The sequence below is a fragment of the Ambystoma mexicanum genome, chromosome 5q (assembly GCF_040938575.1).
Source record: "Ambystoma mexicanum isolate Mex_15411 chromosome 5q, UKY_AmexF1_1, whole genome shotgun sequence".
In the NCBI taxonomy this organism is placed as follows: Eukaryota; Metazoa; Chordata; class Amphibia; order Caudata; family Ambystomatidae; genus Ambystoma; species Ambystoma mexicanum.
Window position 1 is genome coordinate 38,454,219 of NC_090933.1, and position 20,002 is coordinate 38,474,220.

Below are 20,002 nucleotides of genomic sequence, written 5' to 3' on the forward strand. Positions count from 1 at the left end.
ATCAACACACACATCCTCTCACAGCACAGCGCATCCCAAATAGAAATAGAAAACACAATTTTTAAAGGAAACACCAATACTCTGCAGTTTATAATGTGCTTTTATTTCACAATAAACGCTCCGAGAACATCCGCCAATTTCCGTATTCAACCAAATGTTTTATTTCGTTGTTTTCGAACATCAAATCTTTATCATGAGGCACAAAGTGTTCCTTTTGGTAGGAAAAGCGCATTGGATACACCTTGAATCGCAAGGCTTTGGCATCAGCTGCTTGCTAGAATACCGTTGACGATGTCGGGTTGCTCCTTGTCGCTGGTACCGCAAAAGGGCATATCGGTCCGGGGCGATCGTCCCACATCAGCGTAATTGTAAGCCAGCCATTTAAGTGTATCTGCCACTGGCTGCTGAAGAACCCGTCACTGGGTATCTGGAAACAATGACATTCGCAGAAAGGAAGGATGTAGCTTTGTAGAAAACATAACAGAAATATATCTCGGTAGCCGTTCTTTATTCTAATTGATCCATTTACCCTTTAATTCTGCACCGGGCGAAACCTTATAACTAACACAAACCAGAAACAATGGAAACACAGAGAAAACATTGTGGAAAGTTGGATGCTACGGTGTACTTGAGAGGGTAGTGCTGTGGAGTATGTTTAGCTCGCAATGGAATGCAGATGTGGAAGCTGACGGAAGAATTCGAACAACACATAGATGGCATTGTAACGGAATATTAGCAACAAACTTGGCATTGGTGGAACCTGGAGGAACCCAGACGTGGACTCCATGCATTTCTGTGCTGGACTGGCCATGATCCCGGGACAAAGACAAATACATACATGTTGTGTTTGCGTGTCGTCACACTACGCCCCAACCAACAACCCATTACAATGTAAGCCAGCAATACCGGTCAGAAAATTAAACCTTTACTCGTTCGTCTACAAACTCGTCTACAGTAAAACTTACATTATATTTGGTATTTCCATTCTCTTGGCGTAATGCAGAGTGTCCGCTCAGATCAACGGTTTTCATAAAATGAAATTCATGTTCCTTTGTCCAGTTTTGAAATTGTGAACCTTAACATTTTTGCAGGTATTACACACCTCCCGTTATTCAATCCATAGCGAATCCTTCCTTTCTTCCAAGGACAAACAACAATTGAACCTTCTTAGGAGCGCCTATGTTAAATTTCCTTTTGGTGAAGTCAAGCCACAAATCAAAAACATACTCTACAGGATGCGTTGGTGTGAACAGCCCACAAGCAACATCAAACGCAGTGACCTTCACTCCCATGGGAGCGATTAGCCTGGCCGACCAACGTGGCATTTGAAATATGTTTGAAAAACAAACTAATTATTTGCTGACATACAACAATGCCGCGTTATCGTGAATACTTTTTTACTCTTCTATATTGATAGTGATTTTGTTATTTTATGACAACCATTCCAGTTAGTGTCCTCCCCATTGTCACATCTGCGTACGGCCTGTTTCCGCAGAGGAATGTACTCTGCTGATAACGTGAGACACTGACAAGTCATAAATCCAAGGGCCCTTCCATCTCCCACTGAACTTCCCATGCACTAACAAATGTTGGAGGAGAGGCGGTACATCCCGCCCCCCTGCACCATTCTCGTACCGGGCAAATGACGTATAAGCTAAGGTGGGAGAAATCTCCACCCCTCATATACCTATTTGCATCACCCATGGTTCATGCTAATGTGTATACTTTGAACTCCATTTTGTGTCCTTCCAAATGCCTTCTTTTTCGAGGCCCTCTGCCCCTCTGGAAAACTGTTCACTCTCCCTCTCCCAGCGCCACCACCCCGTCCTCTGTCAACTCAGCGCGTCTCCTGTTCTCACAGAAATGCGACTATTCATTTTTGCAAGTAGCGAATTTCGAGCCCTGACAAAATGTGCTCATCCAAGAATGTGAGACCAAGGCCTGCTCCAACCTTAGTGCCCCATCCATCTCTGCTGACTGACTCATGCCTTCTCCAACCCCTCCCTGCTAGGCCGTGGTCCCCTGAACCCATGATCCCTATTCCCTTTGAAGCATCTGGTCACCAGACCTTACCCCCGCACCACCTCAAATTCACCTACCATATACCTAATCTAGAGGGGTCATATATTTTGGTAACACTAACACCTATCCCCACTGTGTCTGAAATTGTAAGACGCCAACAGCTGCCAATCACAGATCAGCCCTTCTGATAAGGCATCCGAAAGCAACGACCCCTAACACATGCCCCCATAAAAATATAAGTCAAAATGCACCTATTTCACACCAACAGCCCCCTTTCATGCAATGTTTTGCTTACAGTCATTAGTTCTTGCATGCCAAGTTTGTTATTTAGCTTAGGTCTCCTTCCTTAGTGGGACGCGGATGTATTCTGTCTATTTGGACATGTGCATGCTAAGGCGCTTGCAGACCCTGCAGTTGCTTTCATGCTGATATCCATCTGACCCTCCCGTGCCCTGATCAGTGAAGGACCCACAAGAGCTGGCCGAAAGCGGCAAGGGGGAAAACAGAGTTACACTGTATGTCATCCTCCAACAGGTACTTCTTGCAAAACAATTGACAAAGAGGATACTTTTGAAAAGACAATTTGGACGCTTAATACTTCTTAGTACTTTTTATAGCTTTGAAATTCAAGTTACATAGATTTCCATTGGTCATGTACAATGTACAAACCTTGTGAAACATACACACTGCTGCTAATCATTTATACCGGGAAGTCAACTGTTCAGCGATTTCCACTTTTGGTGGACAGGGCACGTTTGCAATGTTTTGTGGCAATGTATGTGTCCTAGGAACAAAATCATGATCGATTCAATGAGTATGCATGTCCAACAGTCAAAGTGAGATCTTTCACAAAATCGAATACCATTTCCTGGTATATTGGCTTGACCACCCATTTTTTGCTTCTTTTTGCAAAGGCCACTGTGTAACAAAGCATCCCAAAGTTTCCAGTAGTTCCCGATTGTTCTCTCCCTATGTTCTCGTTATGCGCTAATACCGCTAGTAATGTTCGATATTGCATACCTTCTATGCCGAAATGCAACCTCTTGGGCCTGTACTTTAGACACATATTGTGGAACACCTCCAAATATCCGGTGTGACAGAATTCTGTGAGTCCCTTCAGGTCTCCTGGAAGAGTTTTATCAAACACAATCTTCTCAAGAGCTTTGTGTGGAGGTGAAGATGGAACCAACCACTTCTTCTTGCGTTCCTGTTCTTCCGATAAAGGTCCATGTGCACATTGGTGAAAATGTTGGTTTTCTGTTCATGAGTGAATGTTGGAACAGTGGTGCATCAATGAGCGCCATTTTTCAAGTAGAATTTCCACAGACCCATCACAAGTTTTGGAGCTCCACCAAAGATGGTTGCTGAAAGACTGGGACCATTGTAAAATATTTTCAGAACCCTCTTTTTTTACCTGCAGCTGTGTTTTTTTTTTGTTGCTTGATATGGCAACATGCCATACATCAAATTGATGGCGAATGTTTGGAAACTGCTCTCGCATGGCCTTGGCTATTGAAACATGTCTGTCAGTGGCTATGAGGTCTATTTGCATTCCCCTCGATTGAAGATGTTTGAGGGATTTTATGAAATCATGTTTCTCCATGGCCACTGCAGATTTACATTCAGACACCTGCATGGCCTCTGAACTCACAATTTTTTAGTGTCCATGTCCTGAAAGTGGTACGTGCAGTACTTTGTTGAAAATCCACGGCTGTCACGCTGTCCATCACCAGCTAGCCTGAACCGTTTGACAGAGAATGTCCTTTCAATTGACTCCCTGCATATTTTCCCCCATCTGGATGCACACATTTCAGCATCGGTATAATCTCGACCATGCAGCTGTCGAATAAAATGTATTTCTGCTCCTTTATTAGCCAATCGTCCTGCATGATTGTGGTTTGTGACTCAACTGTGGTGGACAATTCGCCCAAACTAGGCAAACTGTATTCGAGATCTTTGGCTAGTTCCTCGGTCAATTGCGTTGAAGCTTCAGTCTGTTAGTTCAGCTTGTGTTATTTGCACACGAATTGGAGGAACAGTCAACCACAAATGTTTATTGGGTGGACCTTTTTTTGCGGGTGTAGATTGTGTCAAGTGGTCCTCGAGGAATCCCAATGCATCTTCATTATATTCAGTTTCATCTTCATCTTGTCGAGTTCTCACATTGCAGCAATGGTCCAGCAACACTTTGCTGGCTTCGCCGGTCACATTCAGTTCATTTTCTGGCCATTGTACATTAGCATCTTATTGACCGGACCACGCTGCACCTCAAATGGTAGTTGCTCCATGGTGAAATATGTTTGGCAAGCAGCATCTTTGGTTTCATTTGTTGTCTGTGTCTTTATACTACTTCTCCTTCTGGGCCTCTAGGAGATGGGTTGTAAAAACATGTTCAATGTAAATCACACATACAGTTGATAGCACTTTAAAAAAAAAACATGTTATGAAGAAAACACCAGCCCAGAACACTTCGAGAAAACAAAAACCCTTTTTTTTTTATTTACCCTTGTTTTCTTGATTTTCTGTGAAACCGTGGTCTTCTCTGTAACGACTGCACCAGCAAGTTGGTCCACCACCTCTGATCACTTACATACATACCCTCGTAAACAGTGTACGTCATTTAGTCAAAATATACATTTAGAATTTTACCTGATTGATGGCATGTGTACTCGATCAGCGATCACTGTGCCAAACATACTGATTGTAATGTTGCACTCAAAAATTTTGCAATGTATTCTGCATTAGGGAGAAATTGTAACGTTAGAACTGAAATGATAAAAGTTTGAAAGACTGCACGTTTATAAAAATGTCACCGTCTAATAGTGTCCTATACAGGATTGACTATCTTTCATTAAGGGAACTGTCAGTACGCATACCTCATACTCTGGACCAGCTTCAAAGGATGATGTAATTGTAGTCGAAGTACCAGCATCCCCATGTAACACAGTACTTGTTTTAGTATGGATGAAAACAGCAAAATGGATCAGAGATAATGGGATGCAGAAAATGGCACATATAAAGATAAACCCTTTAATGACATATAGTGTAAACAACCGACAGGATACATAAACAATTTCATATTATTTGAAATTCCAAGCATAATACATTCTCGTAATTGAAAAGTGAAATAAAATTACCTGATAGGCGCTAGAAGTTGCTGTTGAAAAAGAAATGGATTCAGAATCTTGCTACTTAATTTTCAGTGCATTGTCACGAAGTGGTAAAAGGTAAAATTAGATTTGCATTAGATATGTGGGAAGATCCAACTCTTGATAATATGAACTTCTGCAAATCTGTAGGGCTCACCATTGGTATACTGAACCTGTCTGTGGTGTCGTCACTTGCGAGGGTCTGTGCGCCAGCCAGTATGCTCTCCTAAAAAATGGACATGTCAAGCACGCAATTACAAAAAGATTATGCTTCTTTTGAAGGGCACTATGGCATTGTTGTCTATGGTCATAATTACTTTCTATGATGCTCCATAAACCAGGGAAAGATGGGTAGTAAAATATGGTATAGTTAAAAAGTAATACAATCTGGTAAATATGCAATTCATCATCCAGGACTCGCCTGAGGCAGCGTGTGCACAAATAGAGTTGCAATTGCATTTGGAAGCAATTTACGAGATTTTCTGAGTCGATGCTGTTTTGTGTACTGTGATTGGTCGTACATATCCGGGGTAAAGTGCAGGCTGCAGATGCGCAATCGATTGGCCCTCGATTCTCCCAAGACAGCCTTGACTCTACTTTCAAGCTCGTCCACCGGAAATCCTCAACGTCCAACCCATTCTCTTATTAAATCAATATTTGTCGGGAATTTATGCATGATAGTGCCCATACTTTTGACATGGCTCCTGGAACGGCAACTGAAAGCCAAACAAGCAGTCATTATTGAAAAATCTGTATTAAAAAAGTACACATAATTACAAAAGAATTCTACTGAATGCATGAGATTGATGGGATCATATCAAAGTTTTTTATGCCATGTTTCTTTTGGTCAAAGAAGCAAAACTTGTGTAGCGTATTCGAATATACACCGGATAACTTTCATACAGAATTGATTGATGCAACGTAAATCGCAACGTGTTACTCGTCCGTTGAATGTACTTTCATGCATCAAAAGGAAACCTGCTTATAGATATGGTTCGAGAAATATGCAATTATATCACAATTGACACTGATGAAATTTGCTGTATATCGAGATCAGAACCCTTTAAATAGTAGACAATGGTAAAGTCAATGGGCCTCATTATGAGTCTGGCGGTAAACGAGTAGGAAAAACTGGCAGGTTACCGCTGTACTCGTATTACCATTCCGCCTCTATGATTCCCGGAATCACCGGGGCATTACGACCCTGGTGACCCGGGAATTCCAGAGGCGGAATTGTGCAAGTCCCCATTCCCATGGAGCTCCATAGGACTCCATGGGGATGGGGACCATGGAAACACCGGCTCTGTCTATGAGAGAGTCGGTGTTTCCATGTCCGCCTGAAGGCGGGTGGTGTTAAACCCGCCAGGTCAGGAGTGACACCTCCCGCCTGCAGGTCTCTTAATCGGCCGGTCCGGAAAGAACGGTGGTGGCGGTTCTTTCCGGACCGGCAGGGTCATAATGAAGCCCACTGAGATGAATGAACATTACTCTACTTGGTACATTTGTTCGAAATAGATAGACATTTTGAGATCAGAAAGCAATGATTAGTTTACCACCTGCCCTCACCTTGACTAACAAACAATTGGATTCAACAAGCAGGGTAGTTAGTAGCAGGAGAAACAGATAGCACGATCACGAGTTGACTTCCAGTGCTCACAGATGTTCTCAGGATAACTATCAAGGGGTTTATAAAGAATTAGAAAAGTGGGTGTGTATGTGATGCAGAAAAGGGCTGGAACACTGCTGAATGGAGACACATTTATGTGGATTTCAGGGGTGCGGCCTGCTTCAGGGGACCCTGCCTGGAGACACTGGGTCTGGGGAGGCTGTATGTACAATGGCCCCTGCACGGAAGATACCTTTGAAGTGTACATGGTGTTTGTAACCTTGGCCATTCCCACCCTGGCAGCCCTCTTGGGCGGACACGGCCAGAGGTGCAAACTGCTATTGATACTGAAGGGGGGATGGAGGGGCATGAGGCATACAGAAAAGCGCCGGAACACTGCTGAATGGAGACACACTTATGTGTATTTCAGGGGAGCGGCCTGCTTCAGGGAGCCTACCTGGAGACACTGGGTCTGGCTAGGCCGTCTGTACAATGGCCCCTGCGCAAAAGATACCTTTGAATTGTACATGGTGTTTGGCACCTTTGCCGTTCCCACCATGCCAGCCCTGCCAGGACAAGTGAGCGTGTCCTTGATTCAATGAAAAATTGAAACAACTATTCATAAGATGATTTTTATTTTCTTGCTGATGACACAAATGTACTACAAATTGTATGCTTCGGGTTGCAGCACAGTGTGGGAATATCCCCTGTACTGACTGCTATCACTGGGGAATTTGGCTCGAATGGCACCAACGACACAGGTTGGTATTACTCGTCGAACGCGGTATCCAAGCCTTCCATGAAGCCACCATGTAAACAAACTATAGGCCACCAGCCTGTACCACCTGTGGAAGAGAAACATACAAACTCTATTTAAATTAACATGATAAGTGTACAAACCTTAGTTGAAAATGCAATCTTGTATCCTATGGCATAGTTGCCAGTACAAATGTTACTTCATGGATCAATCAACTTGGGCTTTAAAGTGTAGACACATTACAAAAGTGAACACCCCTGCAATCTATAACGTTTGGGGGACAGAGAAATATTGTTTCTTGGTTGTACGTGAAAGACACATAAGATGACCACTACGATTTCCCCAAATCGTGAGAGATGTATTGAATTGCCAGACTACATTCTTTTGGCAGTGATAGATCAAAGTTACATATATATAGGAGACAAACATGAAATGTTAGTGGCCTAAGTTACATCACATGTAGAATACACTTACTCGTTACTTGGATTGCGAGGGCGAACTGTTGCGCGAAGTTCGTGCATAAGCACCATCATAATCCTCAACACGGACCTTGTGAGGCAGGCTGCCTTGAAGTCATGCAGCTTGGTAACGCATTGCGGCCGTGTCTCGTCTTCTGATATGTAGGCCAAGCATCCAGAGTTTTCTCTGCAGCAGCAGTTCTCCACCTTGGTTGGCATGACCTTGCACCGATTGCAGGTACACCAGGTGGAGATGTCTTCCATGCGACTAGGCTCTGGCTCAGGACCCAGTGATTCGTCCTCCCAATTGTCGTCAGATGCCCAATCGTCTCTGCATCTTTCTCTTTCAACTAATTCTGCCTCAGAATACTCTGGCTCGTAGTGGTAGGGCTGTATTGTTGCCATTATATGACAAAATTAAAATTGATGGTAATGCTAGTACTAGTATCTGTTCACACAGGCTACGAGCAACGAAGATAGCTGAACAGAGCAGAAATGAGTCACAGGGTATTTAAAAAAAAACATCGAAAGGATTGAAAAAGCAACTCTGATGTTGTCTGATGAGAAGCAGCCTTTTTATACTTATTGAGGAAAGAGGCGTCCTGCGATTTCCACAGACACATCGTTAGCTGGCTTACAGAGAACATTGACAAGAGACGACGTGCATTTGCATTGTGAAATGGGCCATACGTGTCTAGTGATGTCAGCTTCAGGTGTGGGGGATAAGATTTAGTGCTGCGAGGGCAGTTCAACGATGCAGCAACGGAAAAGATTAGCACAAGATGGCCACGTCCCGATGCTTGATTTCGCATATGTAAAAGTGAGGAAAACTATGGTAAGGTCCAGAGGAAATGTTTTTACGATCGATCAGAGATTGCTTTAAACCACATGCCCGAACACTCGGGACAATAACATTTTTTAGCGCACTATTCCTTTAATACTGCCCATCTTAAAATGGGGCAAAGCCTCCTAGCTACCGGCTCTTATAGACCGATCTCACTGATAAATCAGGACTGCAAAATCCTAACGGCGGTCCTTGCCAATAGGCTCAAAAGAATTATACACACGCTAGTGCACCCAGATCAAACGGGATATGTCCCAGGGCGTAACACCTTGTGGAACTTACGTGGACTACACTATGTCATAGATCATAACAGCAGGTGAGTGCGCAAAAGCATCTTTAGACGCGGTTAAGGCCTTCGACTCCGTAAACTGGAATTGGCTTCTCAGGGTGCTGACCCCCTATGGTATGGGCAAGGGCTTTCTCAGATGGATAAGGCTGCTGTATGAAGACCCTAGGGCCAGGGTTAAGACAGAGAGACATATTTCGGAAGCATGGAGTATATACAGGGGCACGAAACAGGGCTGCCCGTTATCCACAATGCTTTATATATTGGCACTGGAGCCTTTGGCGGTCTTCCTGCGACCTACATATGCAGATACGTGCATATGCATAGATAATGTCACGCATCTCTTGTCACTATACACTGACGATATGCTCTTGTTCGTCACGAAACCCAGCGATAACCTCCCGGACCTACTAGAGGCGATAGACGCCTACGCCAAACTATCGGGTATCTCCATTAACAAAGTAAAATCCATCTTGTATCCCCTAGCAGAACTTAGATTACTTCCCATTGACCACATGCCACACCTGGGGCTTACGTGGACACCACGCACCTTCTGCTATTTGGGCGTAGACCTATATCATGATCCCGCACAAACACACGCTGGGAACACATAGATGGCCCTAGAAGAAATTATGAAGGCCATAGAGTTTGGAGGACATTGCCGTTGGGGATGATAGGAAGAGCAGCCATACTAAAAATGACGGTTCTACCACGGCTATTGTATTACTTGACAAACATACCCTACAATATCCCAGGGACATTTTTTAAGAAATTGAACACAATATTGAGAGAATTCCTGAGGGGAGGAGGGCGGAACAGAATAGCCTTACATGCACTGCAAAGGGACTACCTGTCCGGGGGAATCAACGTGCCGGACTACGAAAGATATTACCTAGCGGGACAGCTACAATCTTTGGTCCGATGGTTGGGGGATGAAGAATCCGTAGATACACTGCTATTTCAGCCCACACTGCAGAACTGCTACTTAGGTGAAATCATCTGGATGGGAAAAAACTGGGCCAAGGGACTCCCTACCCTGCTCAAACTGGGGCTAACGCTATGATAAAGGGTGCGGAGGCTGCGAGGAACTCAAGACCCCTCCTGCTCCATGCAGATCCCCCTAGCGGGACTAGTGGACAGACGCTCTGGCTGTTTGTAGGACACACTGGGAGGCTAAAGGAGTGGCACACGTGGGAGACCTATGTCAAGAGGGGAAATGAGTGGACTTCAACACCCTCACAGTAGATAACAGAATACATAAAGGGCAATTCATGCTCCATCCCAGTATGGTCCAAACCATTAAGAGGAGGTGGCCGGACCTCACAGAGGTCGGAGAACTGCAGGAGGACTTAGATAAGTGGTACGACATCTCCGAAGGAGGACACACGACATCAAGGCTATATGAGCAGCTCATGGAAACTACTAATGCCAAGAAACTACAAGTGCGGAACCAATGGGAATCGGGACTCCAGAAGCCCTTCATGGATCACGATTAGTCAAGGGTTCTAAGATACACAAAAAACGGTCTTGAGAAATGCGAGATTTAAGCAGACACAGCTTTAAGCAACCCACAGTGCATACCTCACCCCACAGACACTGTCCAAAATGGGGAACAAAGATATTCACACCTGCCCAGGTTGTGCCACATGTTTGGGGGTGCCCAATAATGCAAACTTTTTGGGAAGGCATTAAGGCAAGGGCGGCGGTGGGCGGAGTGCAAATGTAGAAATGGTCGCCAGAAAGCTATCTGTTGGGACTAATCCCGAGGGGTGGTGCATAAAGGACCCACATAGCCAAGATGGAGGACTTGATGTGTGTCCAATCGTTGGGCATTGGCAGAAACAGTAGTATGGACAAGTGCAATACAAAGAGGGTTGAGGGAAAGTAGCAACAAGCTGTTGGCTTGGAACACTCTTCTACAGGAAATGCTGGGTTCCGGGGAGGACACAGACACAGAGGACCCGGAGGGATCGGAAAGTGTGGGACTGAACCCAACGTACCAGGTCGGAAGCTCTACTGAAGGCATCTAACCGTATGAGGGTGTGGTCCTTACACTCACAAGGTTGGGCGATTGGCCATGCAGCTGGACGAGGAATATCCATGAATTCTCTATACTAAGAAGAGCAAGCGCTATGATTATCGTAATTGAGACCGACTCCCCGTAAGAAGTGCATTAGTTTGTTATGTTTTGATGTTTGTTGTATTGTAGTTTTATGTTGATCTATAAAATACAATAAAGAAATAAAAAATTAAAATCATGATTATGGTCTTTCTGGGGCTACCTTCTGTGCGGGCTCTGTTTTCCTCTTCTTGTTTATTCTCCATGGCTTCACTTTTCCCCTCCAGGACCTGAATCATGTGTTGCAGCTGCGCCACTTTTGCTGTTTGTTCTGTTGCTTGGTCCTCAACCTCTCCAAGTCTTTGTTCTGTCTCCAGAACCCGTTGATCCAGACGGTTCATTTTTATTGAGATCTCATCCATACAGTTGCAGGATTCCAGTTTGATTTCACTCATGAAGGATTGGATATCTTCCTTTGTGGCCAATTGTCCTGATGGACGGTCTAGGGAATGAGCTTGAACTTTTGCAGCATCTACTTTTTCCCCTTGTCCGGAGGCTGTAACAGGGTGGCTATATCCACATTCTTTTGTGGTTTTTGTTGCTTTGACATGATTGTGGTTTTCTGGGGCTACCTTCTGAGCATGCTCTATTTGTGGCAGGACTGCATCATCGTGGGCAATCCCTGGACCTGAGTTTCCAGCCCCTGATGAGGTTGTATGCCGGAATTTAGCTGTGCCTCACACCCCTGGTGCCCCAATCTCTTTGAAAATGAAACGTTCTAGTCCTGGAGCACAGCAAGATCGATCCAATTGGTGAATGTTCCACCAGAGCCTCAGGCCGCCCCCTTTTGTTCCTTCGTACCTAGCGATCCCGTCGAAATAAGGCTGACAAACCAGCTTGCAGAACTATGCACGCTTCTTAGGCTGACCTTAACTGCTGTACACATGGCAGCGCTATGAGTTTCCGGGCTCCTCTCATCCTTTGTCAGGACCTTGCCGCCTGTTACTGTGGGCTCCTCATCTGCGTTCCCGGGAAAATAAGGGCTGCCGCAGCTCGATGACGCTACAGGTAGCGACTCCGAGCTGCAAAATGTACAGAGTGATCATTATGTGCTGGCCCCACCTGTCATATTAATGTGAGCGCGGAGCTCTCCCCTTCGAAGCATCCGGCATGACCTCCACCCTCACGGCCCCAGTGGGAGATCAACAGGTCCGCGGGAGGAAGCTGGGAGGCCGTACGAAAGTTACTTCAGTGAGCAGGCGCCATTTTGAGGGAGCTGTGACGCGCACGCAACATAGCATTTCATTCTGTAACTGGTCTCTGCAGCAGATTCTAACATTACGACCCAGTCCCTGCGCTCCACATAAGCTTCCGACTGCAGCCATAGATTCATGGGCTGCGGTGAGGCACTGAAACCGGCAAGGCCATCATAATACTTGGCCTTCTGTAAGGAACTCATGGTGACAACAGTAAAGACAGACACAAGTGATAACAGTTCAATGGTATTTATTGAACTATAAATGCATGGTGGAAAAATTAACCTACATCTAAGATGGGTGCATGCGTTGAACATCAAATGAAAAATAAGGCAGTCCTAGTGGCGTTGTCAAAATATAAGGGCCTATGCTAAGAAAAACCTATTGCCAAATTCTTACAACTAAATACAAAAAGAGTGTGGGATAGGATATCATATAAAGAAAGAAGTGTTCTCAAATCATAAGTCAGGATGCGAGTGCCTTGAGGTCTCCCTTCCCCACGTTTTTAGCACAGAATAAGGTGGGACTTTGGCGCACAGCACACAGTCGAGCCTTTCCAGCACGAGCAAACAGTTCCATATCGGCTATCAGGTTCTTCAATGGTTAAGTCTCTTTATAATGAAAATTCCCTTGCCTTTGAGGCCTGATACTCTAAACAAACAAACACAAAGTTCTGGTCTACGAACACTTTGGGTGATGGCTTCGCCCCTGGGTCCCCTCTTCTGGGCGCTGTCCCCTCAGTAGACGTATTCAACAAATTAACAAGACAGTTCCTTTCTCAGCAAACTTTGGGTGGTAACTTTCCACCCCTGGATCTCCCTCGGCCGGGCTCGGACCCTAGAAAACAAGGGGGAACACTTACCTTCAGCATCTTCTGGGAGTGGCAGGGTGGGGCACAAGACAGAACAAATGGGCGTGGCCGGGACCAGGCTATTTAAGCCTACCCCCGCCTGCATGCAAGCGCTTCACGTTAGTCTGCTTATAACGCTCACCGCCGCCTGAAGCGCATCTTACCTGATTCCAGCAATAACCATCGCCTGAAGCGCATCCTTACCTGATTCCAACAGCAGCTGCAGTCAGAGCACATCCTTACCTGATTCCAGCCGCAGTCGGAGCGCATCCATACCCGATTCCAGCAGCAGCCGCAGTCGGAGCGCATCCTTACCTGATCCCAGCAGCAACCGCAGTCTGAGCGCATCCTTACCTGATTTTAGCAGCAACCGCAGTCGGAGCGCATCCTTACCTGATTTCAGCAGCAACCGCAATTGGAGCGCATCCTTACCTGATCCCGACTTCCAGCCTCAACACTTACTCGGGAGTCCATCTTCGGCCAGCATCATCGCGGATTCACCCGCTGGCAGATCTTCGGATAACAGCATCCCAATCTGAATTCGCAAGGCCATCCCTGCAAGAGAAAAGGACAAACAAGGTTACAAAAACTATAAAGACATTACGCTAAGGTCGCGCTCAAACCAATACTCGCGCTTGACCTCAGAACTAAACTTACCACCCATTGGGACATCTTGACCTCTCTTTTTCTCCATTGTGGTTCGCTTCTGGCACCGCAATTCCGCTGGGCCTCATATCACCTATATGGAAGAAGGAAAGACATTACAAGAGATACAGACAATAATCAAGGAAAAAGATGTTACAAAAGAACACGGACAATAATCATAATCGAAGGATACTTACCTTTTGAAGTGGTTCAGCCACAGCTGGTCTGGGCTGCCACGCGGATGGGCCAGTGAAGAAACTCAGTCTAACTAAAAGTGTCCCTGCAGTGAGAAGCAGGGCGGTGAGCTCGCCATCATAATTAAACAGGTGAGACTATATGGGTAGGCGTATGCTCACCACATTCTGGGAAGAAGGGTTCGAGGGAGACCACAGCCATATCATGGCATTTTCACTTCCTCTCGTATTCTCGCAGGGGCAGTACCAACAACTAGCGCAGTCCACAACACGGGAGCAGTGGAAGAAGCCTGATCAAGAGGAGTCGGTTCCAGGCAGGGCTGCAACCATGCCCCAACGTCCCTGCAGAGACCAGGTGGGCGTAACACTGCCTTGCTCGTCCTGTGCTCTTGTGCTCCATCTTTTATCCCCGTGGGGAAGGGAATGGGCAGTCAGGTGTGTGTGATTCAGTCATTTGCCTGACTTTGCCTGACCCTGGTATTGGGACACGTCAGGTAAACGCCTCTGGTGTTAGGCCGTTGTCCTTCTTGTTGTGCGAAAGTGTTAGTGAGGAAAGGGGGGGCTGTGTTTTGGAATATCCTACATGGTAGGATGGGGAAAAGCTGTTGAAAGAAGGGGGATACCGAGTTTTGCCGTCGGCATCCCACTCCCCAAGGAGCTCCCATCAGGTGATCCTCACTGATCCACCCCAGGAACTGGATCCAATAGCGATGGCTGTGTCCTGGCCACCTGGATGACCGGTCCCTTGGGACTAGCTAGGGAGACACCATCAGGTTTCTCACACTTCACACAGAGACCATCAACGAAGTGTCTGCATAGCTGCCGTTGCTAGCACGCCCCCGTAAGGATCTTTTTAAGAGGGTAAGGTGGGTGGGCATATGGAGGAAAGTGGACTCTGTACTAGGAGTATGCTAGTCACTTTGGTGAGTTTACGTCCTGTCCTCTTTCCCCCATACTTATGGGAGATTTCCAAGCACTGGAACAGGTTTATTGGGTGGATGGTCCAAACTCCCTATCACTTAAACATATTTTTGAGAACTGCCTGCCCTAACTGAGCGTCAGCTCTGGAACTCAAGTCAAGGTAGTAGTGTTTGCAGAAGGCCGACAGGACAGCCTGTGTAGCTGCTTTTGCGATGGACTCCCAGGAGACATATTCCTGAAAGGCAACTGGGGCCGCTTTGGTTCTTACTAGATGTGCACGAAGGCCCTTCAGTGGTGAAAGACCCTGAACAAAGTAGGCCTCCATGATGAAGGAAGCTATCTGCCTGGAAACGGTGGCCGTAGCGCACTGAGCCCCTCTCTTCAGATGGACGAACTTGACAAAAAGACTTGAAGACATTCTAAGGTCCTTTGTTCTGTCAAGATAAAATTTAAGCACTCTCCTGACGTCTAAGTGAAGAGATTTAACCATACGGTAAAGGTGACAAAGACCATCGAAACAGCTTTTCACCACCGGATTTGACAAGGAGAAAGAGTGAGATTCCAAACTCAGATGTGCTCCCAAAGGTGTAAAATATGCCCTCCAGAAGTCTGTCTGAATTCCTGTAGCAGCAAGCAAGCTCTGAAAGAAACAAAAGAACTTGCTATAAAGTAGGTGACGAAGGATGTTTCCCATTTGTAGGCTCCAATAAAAAAAACGGAGTAATTCACTTTTATGCACAGTTTGCATAAAGGGCTTGTGTGCCGATTGAATAATGCAAAGATTTTCTTAAGAAAGACCAAAGTACCCTAGTAACATGATCTCAGGAGCCACACCGCCAAGCTCAGCGATCGTGGGAGGGATACAATATTAGACTGTTGTTCTTATTGAGCAGGTTTTGGAAGTTCCAGCAGACGTATATGTTGACGAATCCTATGCTCATTAGGTCGGAAAACCAGAACCTGGCTGGCCACCAAGAGGCTATGAACACTAGAATGAAGTTTGTGGTATCCCTGAGTATCAATAATGCTTGATGGATTAGTGTTGAGGAGGAAATGCTAGCACAGACATATTGTCTCAGGCGATCTCTAGAGCATCTCCCAGTGCGCTTTTGCCCAATACCTCTCTTGAGGCATACATGTGAAGTTTCTGATTGAGAGGCCTTGCAAATAGATGGGCTTGGGCAACTTCCCACTCACTGAAGATCTGGTTCAGCATATCTATGTTCAGTTCCCATTTGTGGTTCACTGTTGACCGGCGACTGAGGGTAGTCTGCAAGTGAATTCTCTAATCCCGGAATATGAACAGCTTGAAGCCACATTCCGCTCTGAATTACCTATTGCAAAATCTCTACAGGCAGCAGAATAAGGGGGTGAAGACTTGGTTCCACCCTGTTTATACACATAAAACATTGACACTGTATTTTTGGTATGAATACATATTGTTTTTTGTTCACAATGTTCGGCTGGAAGGCATTGAGACCCAAGAGAATTGGTGTTAATTCCAGGAAATTTACATGTTCTGTTGTACTGTTGAAGAAGGTTGGGTACTCGTTTTTAGTGGAATGTCCTCCAAGGAAAACAGTCTGTAACGTGAATCTATCTTACAATTTATATGTAGCCCAGACATATTTTTGCTTCTGAAAGGACATCCTTTTTTAGAGCTTGTCCTGATCGCTCAGATAACTTCAGGGATATCGCACCAGCCAATACCCCCACCTCGACCAAGGTAGATTCTAGCCTAGGGATGTCTGCACATGTCACCAGGTCAAGAACATGGTCATGAAATGTGCAAACTGAAGAGGTAGTCTTCCCTCATCCGCAGGTGGTTCCGGCGGATCTTTCGGCTGTGGGTGAGGCTCCTTTAGTTCTGATGGGAGTTACTGCAGAGCTTCAGCAGGCGGCTGAGGGAGGGATCTCTGGGGGTTTGGGAACATCCTGAGGTTGTGGAATGAGTTCTTTGAAAATATCTTTTAAAATTATATTTCATTAATGTTCAGTGCATCAATGTTTTTAATTTAGTGAAAAAAGTCTCTTGTGAGGACTGTCTTGGTTGTAGCTGAGGAAAGGGGACCAGCCTGGTAAATGAGTTTTGTCTCCATAAATCAATAAATACAGGTTGTCACAAAGGCGTTCCTAACCATGGAGAAGACATAGGAGGAAGAGATATTGTGGAGAGCACTGACATCTTAGTATGTTTTCATCATTCAGTATATACTAGGAAGTCATATAAGGTGCACATACAATGTGCAAAAGGATCTCTGCCCAAGGTGCACTAGGTACTAACTAAGGCCTGGAATCGATTAGTATAGGTGTCGAGGAAATGGCCATCGCTGGAATGTCCTAAGGGCCTCCATTTTGAGAGATGAGGTGATGAAGTGCATCACAGATTTACCAGAGGACTCTTATGATTTTGCTGCAGGCTTAGAGACCTTTGATTGTAGCCTCTAAGGATTTGGAGCACTTGTGAAATCCTTTTCCTTGGAAAAAAAATGTAGTACTTCAGGTTACCCCAATAGACTTAGCTCCGGATAGGGGATCTTTGGCTTTGCTGGTCACAGTTTTCTCTTTCTCTTGGCTCCCATCCCTATCAGGACTCCTCAAATTGTGGCCTTGAAGGCATCCTAAACTACTGAGATCGCTACTTCGCCATTATCATTTAATTCACAATAATCTCTAATCGTTTTCAACAGCACAAGAGCGAGCTTGTTGTCTCTCAGCAAGAGGTCACTGCACAACCATCTAGATTTGTGCTTCAATGAGGATAATTCACACATTTTGACCTTCACCAGGTGTCAACAAGGATGCAGTCGATCCTCGAGAATGTATCTTGTACCCTCGAGTAGTATGTGAACGGGGGTCCCGGCCAAGTATCGGAGTATGGGAATCTGCCTCCCTCAGTTCTGTGTTGATCCTAAGCCCTTATCTATACACCTCTTACAGGCTTTGTTCTCCTCTTTGCTGCCTGATCTTTCAGTCTCAAGAAAACTTAATTACTGTAAAGCTGTTAGTGTTTTGCATTTTACTCAAAGTTGAGTATTTTTTTAAAACTTAAGTTCATTATAAAACATTGTCAGTCATTTTAAGAAAGAAAATACTCTCGTCTCTTAACTTCTCAAATAAACACTGGATTTCTCTACAGGTCCCTACAATAGGGCTACTGTCCTAATTATTTATGAAGTATTGAAAACAAGCATAAGTGTTGACATTTGATAATGTAAAACAAGTAAACTTACCTTGAGTCATGCAAAGATGTACTCATTTTATGCTGATTAATAACTATCGAATCTCAGTACTTGCCTTTATTTTTTTAATTGAACAGTTTTGTATTATGTGTAACTAATATTTCTAACTCAGATGAGGAACGTGTTCACAGTATCAATCCCTTTTCAGGGTGCTGAGAAAATATTAATATGTAGCAGAACACTGCAAACTAATTTGCTTCAAGGCTTCTGATGGCTTTGCTTGGCTACAAGGTGGTTTTTAGTTATCAAAAAATGGACAGTAATGTCAACATAAACATTTTTTTGAAATATTTTACTTGTTATTCCATTATTGTAATGTTCTGATTTGTTTTACAGGGACGAACACATTGCAGCTTTGCTGGTAGTAAGAGGTGATGCCACTAGGGAACTGAAGCAGACCATAATTGAAACACTGAGCCAAAGGTCAACCCAGCTGAATCCAAATGGTGTGTCCATTTTCAAAGAGATTTCTGTCTCAACTATGAGTGTGCCAAAACTTCTGAAGTAACTGGGCCGTCTCCAGCTTATTTGCATACTAATCGAATTTTGGATTTGCGTTTAACCTCTTTTGAAGTGTCAAAAGACAAATGACTTTCTCTCTCCCAGCGGGGATCGAGGACTGCACTTCATGGATTAATTGTTTTTGTCTCACTGCTGTCTTTATCTATAAACCTAGTTGTAAACGTTTTTCAGTTAACAGTTTGGTAAAGTGGCTGCATGAGGAATTAGGAGGCTTCTCTGAAGGCCACTCCTTTTTTTATGATGACTGCTTATTCTCTGTTGTCATAAATCTGATAATTTAATTTAGCAAATACATCTTTGTAGCAAAGAACTGAATATTGTTACTTTCTGCAAGCACTTTGCTATCTACAGTCATTAGGGATTATAGCATAGTTTGAAATTCAAAAACATCTTTCCTTAGTTTTAGACTGGGAGGGATGAAAATAATAGACTTTTATAGTTTTACTGCTAAGTTAAATATTTGATACATTTTGTGCAGAAGCAATCTTTTTTTTACAAAGAACTTTCCATACTTAGAAACAGGATTGCATTTGAAGCACTACTGGTTAATTAAAAAATACTATGTGTATCTGAGGTTTGTAAATGATTTTGTGTTCTATAGAGCTGGCACTGCATTCTTTGTTTAAGTAGCTTGTGCATATTGATTTTTAGAAAATTCAGATGAAATTTAAATAAATCAATGCCTCACATTATCATTTGTCTTTTTGTGTATATTGTCTAGTCATGATTCTAAATCAACATTTCACTTTCAGTTAAATGCGGACAATGAATTATTCTAAAAGAAAAAATAAAGGAATAGCAAAATACAAATCTCAAAGGTCTGGCAAATGGGAGATTGTTTTGGATACATTTTTATGAAAGTTGGGACAGTTTTAAATGCATTTGTTTCGGACGATTCTTCGGCTGTTCCATTATACACCTTTAGATTTTTCTTTTATTCTGTTAAATGTTCTGTGTCCCTTTTTTATATGCTGACTATACAAAGGGTTTCCAAGTTTGTATAGATTCTTGTTCTTGGTCATTCATTCTGTAAATCAATTTTTTCATAAGATATCAATTGTAATAGTAATTTACTGAACTGGGTGATCCCTAGTTTCTCAAATTATGAAATTACTTAAGTTATGTGAGACCGGCATGGTATCACGAGATTACACAGACAACTTTTAAATTCAATAGTAGAGTTTTTATTAA

The 20,002-nt window shown here is 44.2% G+C and overlaps 1 protein-coding gene across 6 annotated transcripts in view; it reads left to right on the plus strand.

Moving 5' to 3' along the window:
* Positions 1–19,503, plus strand: part of EXOC3 (exocyst complex component 3) — a 1,019,937-nt gene extending 1,000,434 nt beyond the window's left edge. For all 6 annotated transcript variants that reach the window (XM_069620467.1, XM_069620465.1, XM_069620469.1 and 3 more), the window contains one exon: positions 18,626–19,503. In XM_069620467.1, the coding sequence (XP_069476568.1) occupies positions 18,626–18,797 (172 nt within the window). In that variant the 3' untranslated portion in view covers positions 18,798–19,503. The remainder of the gene's footprint in view (positions 1–18,625) is intronic.
* Positions 19,504–20,002: the final 499 nt, after the last annotated feature.